This window comes from Diorhabda sublineata, chromosome 7, assembly GCF_026230105.1.
Source record: "Diorhabda sublineata isolate icDioSubl1.1 chromosome 7, icDioSubl1.1, whole genome shotgun sequence".
Taxonomy (NCBI): Eukaryota; Metazoa; Arthropoda; class Insecta; order Coleoptera; family Chrysomelidae; genus Diorhabda; species Diorhabda sublineata.
In genome coordinates, this window is record NC_079480.1 from 5235561 (window position 1) to 5247750 (window position 12190).

General features: G+C 33.2%; 1 protein-coding gene and 4 non-coding genes across 5 annotated transcripts; 1 reads left to right on the top strand and 4 right to left on the bottom strand.

The window, feature by feature from the left end:
• Positions 1–1056: 1056 nt before the first annotated feature.
• Positions 1057–9537, top strand: LOC130446851 (odorant receptor 30a-like). The gene is made up of 5 exons (XM_056783355.1): positions 1057–1286; positions 3483–3552; positions 4035–4139; positions 7454–7612; positions 9475–9537. Exons 1-5 carry the CDS (start codon positions 1057–1059, stop codon positions 9535–9537), a joined length of 627 nt encoding a protein of 208 aa, XP_056639333.1.
• On the bottom strand, positions 7865–7983 carry LOC130447175 (5S ribosomal RNA). Its single transcript, XR_008910214.1, has one exon. It is a non-coding gene; the product is annotated as a 5S ribosomal RNA (ribosomal RNA).
• On the bottom strand, positions 8245–8363 carry LOC130447179 (5S ribosomal RNA). The gene has a single exon (XR_008910216.1). It is a non-coding gene; the product is annotated as a 5S ribosomal RNA (ribosomal RNA).
• On the bottom strand, positions 8625–8743 carry LOC130447180 (5S ribosomal RNA). The gene has a single exon (XR_008910217.1). It is a non-coding gene; the product is annotated as a 5S ribosomal RNA (ribosomal RNA).
• On the bottom strand, positions 9006–9124 carry LOC130447181 (5S ribosomal RNA). Its single transcript, XR_008910218.1, has one exon. It is a non-coding gene; the product is annotated as a 5S ribosomal RNA (ribosomal RNA).
• Positions 9538–12190: the final 2653 nt, after the last annotated feature.

The window sequence follows — 12190 nt, forward strand, 5'->3', positions numbered from 1 at the left end:
TTTATTCAAAAGTAAAATAGATTCATTTTATATACTTATAATATCAAAAATTGTTATCAGGAAAATTGCATTTAAAATGATTTTGTCCGTTACAATATATTCGGTAATAAACAATTTAGATACTCGTAAAAATGTTTTGTAGAACTCACTGACACACATCACTTAAAATCATTAATTAACGGCTGTACTTCCGTATCTGCGCGATTTAGAACTAGGTTCATATATTAAGCAAAATATTTTTAAGAAATTATTTTTTTGGAGATTATGAAAAAGGGGAAGATGTAGTGAAAAAAATTCAAAAATAATTGTTGTCGCGTTTTTCTTTATTCGACTTTTATTTTCTTTCGAATTGAGCCTTGATGTTTTCAACCAGACCAAGAAACGGATTCATTTTCTTGTTAGATTAGGCTTACTTTAGGCTCAATTGAATTAGGTTCGGTTTCTTAATTGGTCGCAAATTTGAAAAAAATCTATTTTTCTACGACACGCTATATGTTTCGTGAATCCACTTCAAAATGTCGACCGTTCTGATTGTTAGTAAAACCGAAAGTACAAATTTCCAACATCTGGTATCTCGATAAATGGACTCTGCAATCTGGAAAACGTCAAAATAGCGTGTTTGTATTATGATACAAATACGGATTCTAGTTTGATTCATTAGAAATTTTAATTAGAAATGTACTTTATAATTAATGATTATTGGAAATAATAATTATTGTTATATAATTTCCGTTTTAGACGATATTGAAAATAGCATTTCTCTCATTGAAAAGTAAACAAATAAAATTAATCTTGGAGATTATATTGAAGGAATTCTGGCCATTCGACTTACTAGGCAAAAAGTTAGCACAAGAATTGAAGAACATATACGGAAAAGTTATGTTATTAATTATATTTATAATAAGTTGGGCGGTAATATATATATTATTCTTATTCATTAAATCTTGGATAAATAAAGAATATCCATTACCAATCTCGTATCCTTCAAGTTTCGAAAAAGAACCAAAATATTATGCAATATTATACTTTGGACAAATTGTAATGATACCATATGTAATGGCTTGCATGATACTGGGATGTGATTTTTTATTTGTGGCCATATCGTCATGTATTATTTGCCAGTACAAGATTTTACACAATACTTTTCTAAAATTTAACACTCCTGAGATGTCTGAAGTGAACGAAAAACTGAGATTTTTAGCCGATGATAAATTAGACTTTAACTACAAAAATGAAAATAAGGAAGCCTTCGTTCGATGCGTACGTCACCATCAGTTACTTCTAAGGTAATGTATATTACAGTTGGTCATAAAAATCAAATATTTGTTTTCTACTAGTGCCAGGTAAACTATTTACCTGGCTAAGAAGACGATAAAAGACGTTCCTCATAAGGTCTATCGTAGTATTAGATCTTATGATTTAGATCCATCTTCAAAAGACCAACTCAATTTATCTACCTATTCTTGTACTATTTTTAGAAGTTTTTTTTACTTCTTAATCGAATTTCGTGGTTTTACTTAATGTTGAAGTTTACTACTAACTACAGAAATTGTTTGCCAGATAATGGGTGGCGGATGACAAAAAAATTCTAAGGTCAAAATGAACAAATTGGTCAGATTGCTGTAGTACGAGAAAACAAAATTTGATAAATATGTTGTGCTCCTAAATACCTTTTATTTATTTTCGAATCAAAGTTTTTGAAAATTCCATCGTAGACATACAAATCCAATTGTGAATTGGTCCAGAAAATTTCACGTAATCCCGAGAATTAACGTAATGAGTCTTCATGGTTTAGAATAATACTTCAGAAACAAAACCATTAATATAAAATGCGAAACCATGATAATAGCGCGATTACAAGGAAATGTTGGGTAAAAAACGACAATTTTACCACACACATAACGGCAAACTATGAGTTACATCGGCGAAGAAGATCCCAGTACGTGAACGATTACTTAATTGTCATTGAGAAAGCAACCAAGGTTGGATCCTGCGTACTAGTAATGTCAATAGTTCTATCTATATTCAACGACAACTGATAATACTCATGAACGATTCGAACAGATGTTATCAGAAGCTGGTCAATCCTTGAATATAGTTGAGAAAATTTAGAGAAGACGTCAGCTGTCAAACACAAAATCGATATTGGGGATGCTAAGCCAATCGACAATCAGTTCGCCGACTACCGCGAGCGAAGAGAGAGGAAGCTGAAAAAATAATTCTCGAGATGGAAGAATAGAAATATTATTAGTTATTATATTATATAATATTATTAGAAGTATTATTAGTCAGTTAAACAACATTACGAAGAAGGACAGCTATTCTCTGCGCCAAATTGACTACATCCTAGATACTTTAGCTGGCAGCAAGTTATATTCAATCTTAGACCTGAAGTCTAGCAACAAATAAAGACTGACTCCAAAGATAAGCAGATAAGACTGTTTTTACTCCCGAATCTGGACTGTGGCAATTTAAAGTCATGCCATTCGGCTTTGTAATCGCTGCCGAAATTTGAAAGACATGTGTGACTCCAGAAAACGTTTGATAAGCTGTGAATGGAGAAGACCAGGACAATCACATTATATCGACAATCAGATGGAATGATCGAGAGAATTAGCAAGACTAATGAAAGTTATTTGTTCAGAGTTGTTTCGTCTCTCTCCATTTGCAATGACGTATAGATCTGCTATCAATAAATCCAATGGGGAAACACCTGTGGAAAAAAACCTGTTTAGACGTGAAATAAAGTTCCCATTTGACCTAGAAATTGGTTATCGGCATAGAGAATATCAAGTTGGAGATTATGTAATCAAATTGAGGAGGATGGACGACGAAACGAATTGTTTCGATTAAATCTTCAAGTTGAATGAAAAACGGTACAACGTGGATGTCACAGAAAGTGGTTTTAATGGCATGGACAAAGTATAGTTAAGCAGACCAAAGAGGAGAAAATGAATTTCTGCAAAACCTAAAGGAAGGATTTATCTATATATGCCTATAAATACGGATGAAGGTACCAGGAAAGCTAGGTATGTAGTCACACAAAACATCTACTCCCACGAAGATGATTCACTGACATACAACATCTCCGTGCTCGAGTGCTGGCCTCCGTCTTCCTTCAGGGACAATTGGAAAATCTTAAAGATCAGATTACAGCTCCTGGCACGAATAAAATTACACTGAATCTTTATCATGAATTACTGCATATAAATTAGAACATTTTTCATACTAACACCTGCTTAATACAATGTTTACGAGCAAACTCTAGTTTAAGTTAATAAAAATTAAAATGAATCCGCTAAAAACCAGTGTCTCTATTATATTATCCCGCCGTATCCATCCCTCCAACGGTCCATTACACATGTTTAGCAAGTCTAATTTAATTACTGTTGGAATTTGAATTCAGTTTGGGTCAATTAGTAATTTTCTACTGAATCGGAAGGAAATTTATGTGAATGGTTTTCTTTTTGTTTTTTTTTTAGTGTTACAAAGAAATGGAATAATCTATTCGGATGGATCGCTATGTGTTTAATAACATCTGCCATAATAGCTGTATGTGGAGAGGCATATATCCTTGCAAATATGGTAGTTATACGTTTATCATAGTTATAGTACCAGTGGATATGTAGATATGGATAGTAATTGACACTGAATCTATCTCAATAACCTTTTGTCGTATTTGCCACATAAAAGACACTTTACTGTAGAGAAAATTTGGTTTTTTAGAAACTCCAAAATACTTCAACCAATCAGGGCTGAAAAATTTAAATTTAAATCGAGTATTTTTTATCTTTTACAAGAATTCTTTGTCCATTTGTTAAAAAATGTTTGTTTGATATAACTTGTTTTACACATTTTCGTGTTGTATAATATCTAGAAGATACTCTCATACATTATCAGAAAAGCGTTGAAAAGCAATCCTCTTATACTTATCTTTTGATATCGGCTACAAAGGAGTTACGTATTTCACTGTTAATTGAACTAAAATTAAAACAATTCCTTAAATTTGACTGATTCTTGTGAACAATTTTCAGAAAAACGCTACACTTTCTCAACAAGTAATGAGACTAGCTCTGACAATTATTGTACTATCTCAACTTCTAGAATATTGTGCAATTGGAAACGAATTATACTATCAGGTTAGTAGATAGACAAACTTAAACTTGTAGATAAGTTTATCACCTAAAACAAGTTGGTTAAATCAATAATTTCCATTAACGCACCTTCATTTACGTTTTGGTAACCAGCCCACAGTCAGGACAAAGTGAATTAAATATTGCTGCTGAATAAGCTTCAACTAAGCATTGGAATTAAGTTGGTCACGACACAAGTGAGATTCCCAATGAGTTACAGCCTCGAGTTGACGAGTGGAAAGTTGTTCTGCCACTCTTGGGCCCGCCAATCCGCAATACGCTGCTCTACTAAGAGTTCTCCGTCAGATATTAAAGTGTTAAATATGAAGGTATGAAGTTACCGTCCCACTAAGGTGTCCGTTCAGTACATCTGCAAATGGTGAAAGCTTTTCGCTGAGGGTCGCACGGAAATTAACGATGAAAGTTTATAGTGACTGTGTTTTGGGTTGAGAATGGGATAGTCCTCATCAAATAAACTCAGACAGATGTTGTGAAACATTGAATTAACTCCGGCGATCAATCCAGAATCGCTGAGGAGAACAACTGACCGAGAAAGTAGTGCTTCTTCACATCCACGCTCAACCTCATGTCGCTGCAGTCCAAGCTTAGATCTCATTGATTTTCCCCCTTTCCCCAAGCGAAAGGAACACTTGGCAAACGCTTCAAGGGCAGACGTCCGAGCAGAGGCTACACACTTCCTCAACGGATTCTCTAGAGACTTCTTCGACTGAAGAATATAAAACCTGGAGCGTATCTTCGAAAATGTGGAGACAAAATGAAGACTTAATTAAAAAATAAACAACAGTGTAGGCTTTTCAATGATGTGTGAATTAATAACAATTAATGTTGTTTTCTTTTTGTAAAAAATAGTGTAAGCTTACTTTTGTGTACTAGAGTGTACTAGAGACAGTGGGCTATAACTTCTACTATGGTTACCAGATAAATAGATAGATCAATAATAGTGAATTAGAAAATTTGTCTCTTGATTATGTTCTGCAAAACAAGATTTTTTAAAAAATCAACGCTTTGGAAGCCAATTCTGTAGGACCAGCATCGCTTGAAAAACCATATAAATACAATTTTTCGCGGCACCATTCTTCGCAGGCATTGTACTGAATCCAATCCTCTGATGGTGGATGAACGAAAATTTCGGAAGAGTAAATGCAGTGCCACTCTCTCTGTTGTGCAGATGAACTCTAAATTTTTATCGCAGGCTTTGCTTTATTCTTCATCTTCTTCACAGTATTTTCTTTGCTCATAGCATTTTCCTTGGCTTTATTGTTTACCTTAAATTTCTTCTTTCTTTTTCGAGTAGAGTAGTTTTACTTTATACGGTGTCAGCATGCGCTGTACAATAATTTTGTTCGGGATTCTTGGTATTACCCAAAAGCCTCTGCACTACATTTTTGAAAGAATCCCATGCTTCTATTACGATATTTCCTATTGAATCAGGACAAAAGTTTTATTATGTCAGTGCCAGTGCAAACTCCTCTCAACTTTGCTTCAAACGATTTCGGGAGCTTGGAACATATATATTCAAAATAAGCCACATAATTTTGCAATAACTTAATTAGCCCCAATTTAATGTGAAGAGGTGGCAATAAAAACCTTTTCTGGTGAAACCAAAGTGGTTTTAATAACGTTTCTCTCGCTAGGAGTTAAACCGTGTCCTGATGTCCCGTCAGTTGTTGACCAGCGTAGCTGTCTGGCTCTACTATCAACAAACATAGAAATTAAGGAAATTTTGTATAACCTGATTGTTGACGCAATAATATTGTTAGTATTTTAAATTATCCACAAATCATCCGTTTATGTTCTTGATATTTGCTTTTCTTAAGAATCGTAGCCAAGTCATTGTAGTTTTCTTCCATATGAACTGAGTGTCCTATCGGAAGAGATGCAAATACATTTCCATTATACCAAGCCTGTTTTGGGGCTAGTTTTGGATGAATCAATGAATAAACCAGATTGCCGTCTTGAGTGAAACATTGAGTAAATACTCTATGATGTATGTCTGTATGATGTCTCCATAAGGAACCAGATGATAAAAGGTTTTTTCTAGCATCTTTCGCAGTAGTGGATTTACTAGCGGGCTAAATAGGCTGTAGACTAGGGCGGCAGATTTCATGGGGCGGAAAATTTACAATAGCATTTTTTCATTTCCATACACAAAATTAAAAAACATATATATTATTCACACTAAGAGTTTTGATGAGGCGATTAATAAAGTTTTTCATGGCAATGGATTCGTACTAGAGAAATGGAAAAATAGAACAAATAAAAAGATTCGATCAAACACCTGATGAAGATATTGAAATGGCTGCGAGTGATTATTTCACAATTAACACGTTTCTGGTTGTCTCATATCCGCTTTAGCTTTATTACAAAGTTGGGTAAGTTATAACCATCGATTCCAACAGAAACAAAAGTTTTATGGAAAAATTGTACCTCAATTATCCAGAAACAGAATTAGTTCAGGAATGCGTACACTTTTTACTTCGTATTGATCTCTGGACACCAGCGAAAATTGTTTAGGTGAGAGAAGTTTTTCTTGTTGGAAAAGAGGAAAGACCTATTTACTATCGATTTAAAACTATGAAATGCTTAATGCTATAGCTCTTTTATAGCGTCAGGAATAATGAACAAGATTTCGAACGACAATATAATTATTGTTTTATTGTTAAAGTGTGAGTCTAATAAAAAGTATGTATCAACGTTATATAAGTGTTGAATAGTTTTAAAATGTACCTTATCTTACTAAAGTAGTACATTATTCAGCTTTGTTTGAAATAATGTCCTTTATCAGGTTTTGCTGTGAAAATAATCAATGATTTTACATGAACCCTTGGTTTTCGAATAATAATGTCAAGATTTTTTTGATAAGAAATGTAATTTGAATAATTGTGGACCAAGGTATCGAAATTCTGAGATCACTAGAGGCAGCAGTCGATTATTAGCCTACAAGCGGCCAATCTGTAAATCCACCACTGATCTTTTGAGTCTCTTACCAGGTCATTGAGCTCACTCTGAGAAAAAAGTTCCTCGTCAACTGGAAAATCTACGTAGCAAATGTTTCTGAGTCCTCTGTACCACTTAAGCTTGAAAAATAAAATATAAAATTTCAACTAAATTAGAATTTTGGAAGTTGGTGAGATGGAGCCTTTTGAATATTTTTTTCGGTTTGAGGACATCAAAATCTAAGAAAATGTATGCAAAAAACTCTGTAGTTTCTTAATTGCAGACCTGTGTAATTCGAATTATGGCATCTTTTCATAATTCAAAGTTCAATAGAGTTGAAAAAAAATTTTTATTTGTTGCAGGCTGGTTTATTACCTGAACACATATTTCAAGCTAACTGGTACGATTTACACAGCTGCGAACTTAAGAAAGATTTTATGTTCCTACTACATCATTCACAGAATGTTCCGTATTTGAATGCCTACAATTTGTATAATATCGACATGAATTTTTATATAAAGGTAAATTTTAACAATTATCCTAAAAAATAGATATTTACAGAAAATTAATATTCTCCCCAAATCTATAAATTTGACAGGACTCACTTTCTATGAAAATTTCTCTTTTTAATGATTAGTATTTCTACAATTTTACATACAAACTTTTCAATAATTTTCTCCTATTATCTTTCCTTTTCACTTATTTTTCTCCCATCCCTTCCATTATCTCATCAGAAAATATTGATTGTAAGTACAGAGAGAAAAAAATAAAAAAGGCAACAGCATGCGGTGTTCCCAAGCGGTCACCCATCCAAGTACTAACCGCACCCGACACTGCTTGACTGCGGTGATCGGACGAGAACCGGTATTTTCAGTGTGGTATGGCCGTTGCCGTCAAATAAAATCATTTTTTGCAATATAACCCAACTTTTTTCATATTTTAATTTATTTCAGTACATCGATTTATGACATATAATGCAGAATTTACATAAAAAATTTCTATTGACATTATCAAAGGTCGATAAAAAAATTAAACTTGGACTCAAAATTGTATTTGCTCTAACAATTAGTTTTAATATTATTGGAGATTTCCAAAATTATCTTATTGAAGAGTATATTGATTGTAAAAGTACTGGAAGAAGAAAAAATAAAAAAGGCAACAGCATGCGGTGTTCCCAAGCGGTCACCCATCCAAGTACTAACCGCACCCGACACTGCTTGACTGCGGTGATCGGACGAGAACCGGTATATTCAGTGTGGTATGGCCGTTGCCGTCAAATAAATTCATTTTTTGCAATATAACCCAACTTTTTTCATATTTTAATTTATTTCAGTACATCGATTTATGACATATAATGCAGAATTTACATAAAAAATTTCTATTGACATTATCAAAGGTCGATAAAAAAATTAAACTTGGACTCAAAATTGTATTTGCTCTAACAATTAGTTTTAATATTATTGGAGATTTCCAAAATTATCTTATTGAAGAGTATATTGATTGTAAAAGTACTGGAAGAAGAAAAAATAAAAAAGGCAACAGCATGCGGTGTTCCCAAGCGGTCACCCATCCAAGTACTAACCGCACCCGACACTGCTTGACTGCGGTGATCGGACGAGAACCGGTATATTCAGTGTGGTATGGCCGTTGCCGTAAAATAAAATCATTTTTTACAATATAACCCAACTTTTTTCATATTTTAATTTATTTCAGTACATCGATTTATGACATATAATGCAGAATTTACATAAAAAATTTCTATTGACATTATCAAAGGTCGATAAAAAAATTAAACTTGGACTCAAAATTGTATTTGCTCTAACAATTAGTTTTAATATTATTGGAGATTTCCAAAATTATCTTATTGAAGAATATATTGATTGTAAAAGTACTGGAAGAAGAAAAAAATAAAAAAGTCAACAGCAAGCGGTGTTCCCAAGCGGTCACCCATCCAAGTACTAACCGCACCCGACACTGCTTGACTGCGGTGATCGGACGAGAACCGGTATATTCAGTGTGGTATGACCGTTGCCGTTAAATAAAATCATTTTTTGCAATATAACCCAACTTTTTTCATATTTTAATTTATTTCAGTACATCGATTTATGACAATGCAGAATTTACAAAAAAAATTTTATTAATATTATCAAAGGCCGATAGAAAAATTAAACTTGGGCTCAGAATTGTATTGTATAATATTGTATATTGATTGTAAAAGTGTAGAAAGAAAATTTCTACCACTAAACTAAAGTATTAATTGATTACGACGAATCATTGTTGCGGAGCAGCACGGGTCCTCTCGTATAAATTTACATTTATTATCTCTTATCACGATTTTACATCTCGATTTTTTCAATCAACACTAATTATTCTCATGTTTCAGGTTCTCAAATTGATGTTCTCGATTTACACGTTCTTTTCAAAAATGGAATTTAAAAACGAATAAAAGAAAATATAATTGGGAATTCCAAAAACTTTAGCGACCACTCTTTTGTGCAGTTTAATCCAAAAATATCTTTAAACTACTCCTCATTTGTATAAAAATATAAACTCTATAGTAAAATACATCACTGTTTTGCTTGGTTTATACAAAGATGTAGATCATAAATCGTACAATGTTATGGAGTTATTATTAATTTTATTTAATATTTCATGAACATTTTGTAATCAAAATAGAAACGTTTTTTGTTAATAACTTGCTAACTATTTATATTTAAGATTTTTGGGAAGAAAACTCACAGTGGAGGAAATTTCAAAAAGACAATTGAGACCTTACCTCCATTATTTATAATTTTAACGCTAAAAATAGTATTGTGCCGGGGGCTGTAAAGCGCGAGAGTTTGTGAATAAAATATTAACATATCGAATAATTATTTCATAGTAAATTTAAAAATTTGATTAAATCATTGTATCATCTGGAAAATGTATCTTCGTTCAAGAAAGAATATCGAACATTGGGAAAAAATAAAAAGTTACTTAAAAGCAAGAATATCAGTGGAAAGAACAAAATAAAAATATATAAACAATAATTAGACCAATGATTGCGTACGCCATGAAAGCAAGTTTGATAAATGAAAAGAAAGAATATAATCGAGAAAAAAATACTGTGATATACGAGGATATATTGAAAAATTCTTAGCCTACTATAAAAACAAACAAAATTTCAATGATAATTTTATTACTTGACATATTCTCTTAATTAGATACAGCTTTTATGAACTCCTCGTTGGAAGAAAATTTACGACCTTTTAAACTTTTTTTTAGTTAAGGAAAGAGATTATGGTCGGACGGAGCGAAATCTGGTGAATAAGGGAGGTGTTTTAGTAATTCAAATCCTAAATCACGAATTTTTTGCATGGCAACATGAGATTTGTGTGCAGGGGTGTTGTCCTGCAAAAACAAAATACCTTTAGATATCTTTCCGCATATTTTCTGTTTAATTTTCTCCCGTATAGTGGTCAGTAATGTCGAATAGTGATCTCCAGTTATTGTTCTACCCTTATCCAAAAATTCAATCATGGTTAGTCCATGGCAATCCCAAACAACTGAAGCAAGAACTTTTCGAGCAGATTTTTGGACACGAAACTTCTTAGGTTTTGGAGAACCAGAGTGTCGCCACTCCATCGATTGTTGCTTTGTTTCTGGATCGTAGTAATATACCCAAGTCTCATACATAGTAACAATTCGGTTTAAGAAGTCTACATCGAGAACAATTCGAACGCGATGCTTCTACCCTTGCTCGCTTTTGGTTAACATTCAAACATTTAGAGATTCATTTTGGAGCAATTTTTCTCATGTCCAAATTGCCGTGAACTATATGATAAACGCGCTCGTATGAAATATTCTGTGTTTCAAATATCCGTTTTAGCCCAATTCGACGGTCTGATAAAATCATGTCATGAACTGCATCGATATTTTCGGGGACAGACACAGAAACTAACCTTTCTGATCGACCATCATCTTCAATAGAAAATTTACCTCTTTTGAAGCTTGCAGTCCAATTTTTTACGGTCGCATACGAAGGACATTGATTACCAAGGGTATTAAGCATATTTTCGTAAATCTGCTTACCTTTTAACCCTTTTAAATACAGGTACTTTATGATGGCCCTATACTCGAATTTTTCGATTGTCACAATTTCGGTGGACATCTTTTTTCTTTTAATTCATTGTGTAGCTCTGGCTTACTTTTTTGGCGTCTAACTTCACGCTAACACTTCTAATAAGTTATTGCTCATGCTATGGTAACGCAATATTATGTTTATGCATGGAACTGGTCTAGGCTAGCTAGTTATCAATACATCTTCGTATACTCGTACTTCATATTAGAGGAGATGAAGAGAGAAGATTAAAAAAAATGAAGAAATAGAAGAAGTGCAAGGAGAAAATATGATAAGGTATGTAAAAATACAAAAACTAAATTGGGCAGGACACATTATGAGAAGAAAACCTACGGAAATGATGAGGAAGATAATACAATAGATACCTCTTTGGTCAAGGGGCAGAGACAGACCAAGAAATACCTGCAGAAAACAAATTGAAGAACATACCAGAGTCCTGGAAATAGTAGACTGGAAAGCCAAATGCAACAACAAAAAAGAATGGAGAAAGCTGACAAACGAAATCAGAACCAACAAAAAACTGTAACAAAAATAAAAAGGAAGTAATCCACCCCAATAAATGATACGTAGGTGCCCTAAGCGTTAGCCATAATCCAAGAGATTTAACGGCATGGGGATGATCATCATCTGGAATGTTGCTTTACTATTTGTTAGGGACGAAAAACTAATATATATGCTTGATGATGGGGACTGTTCTTATTTTATCATGAGCCATAATAAGTTTTAAATTCAAAATATGCAAAATTGATTGACTGACTCTAAAAATATAGAGTAAATCAGGTTTTTTCTATGTCTATATTCTTCTCTAGTATTGTCTCTATTGTCCTGTAGCTGATTCCTAAAAGAATTTCAAGTTTTATGAATATTGTATCCCCCCCTTGTTTAGCAGCTCTTCCTGCTTTTCCATTTCCCTCCACTTCAGTGTGTCTCGGAACCCATTAGAGGATAACTCTTCTCTACTAGCTTATTTGACTTGTAC

Bases quoted from the DNA above. Each gene is read 5' to 3' on its own strand.
- LOC130446851 (XM_056783355.1), top strand. From the start codon at position 1,057: ATGGCTTGCATGATACTGGGATGTGATTTTTTATTTGTGGCCATATCG. The intron at 1,287-3,482 runs GTAATGTATATT...TTTTTTTTTTAG, and splicing joins CACCATCAGTTACTTCTAAG to TGTTACAAAGAAATGGAATA. The intron at 4,140-7,453 runs GTTAGTAGATAG...TATTTGTTGCAG, and splicing joins GAAACGAATTATACTATCAG to GCTGGTTTATTACCTGAACA.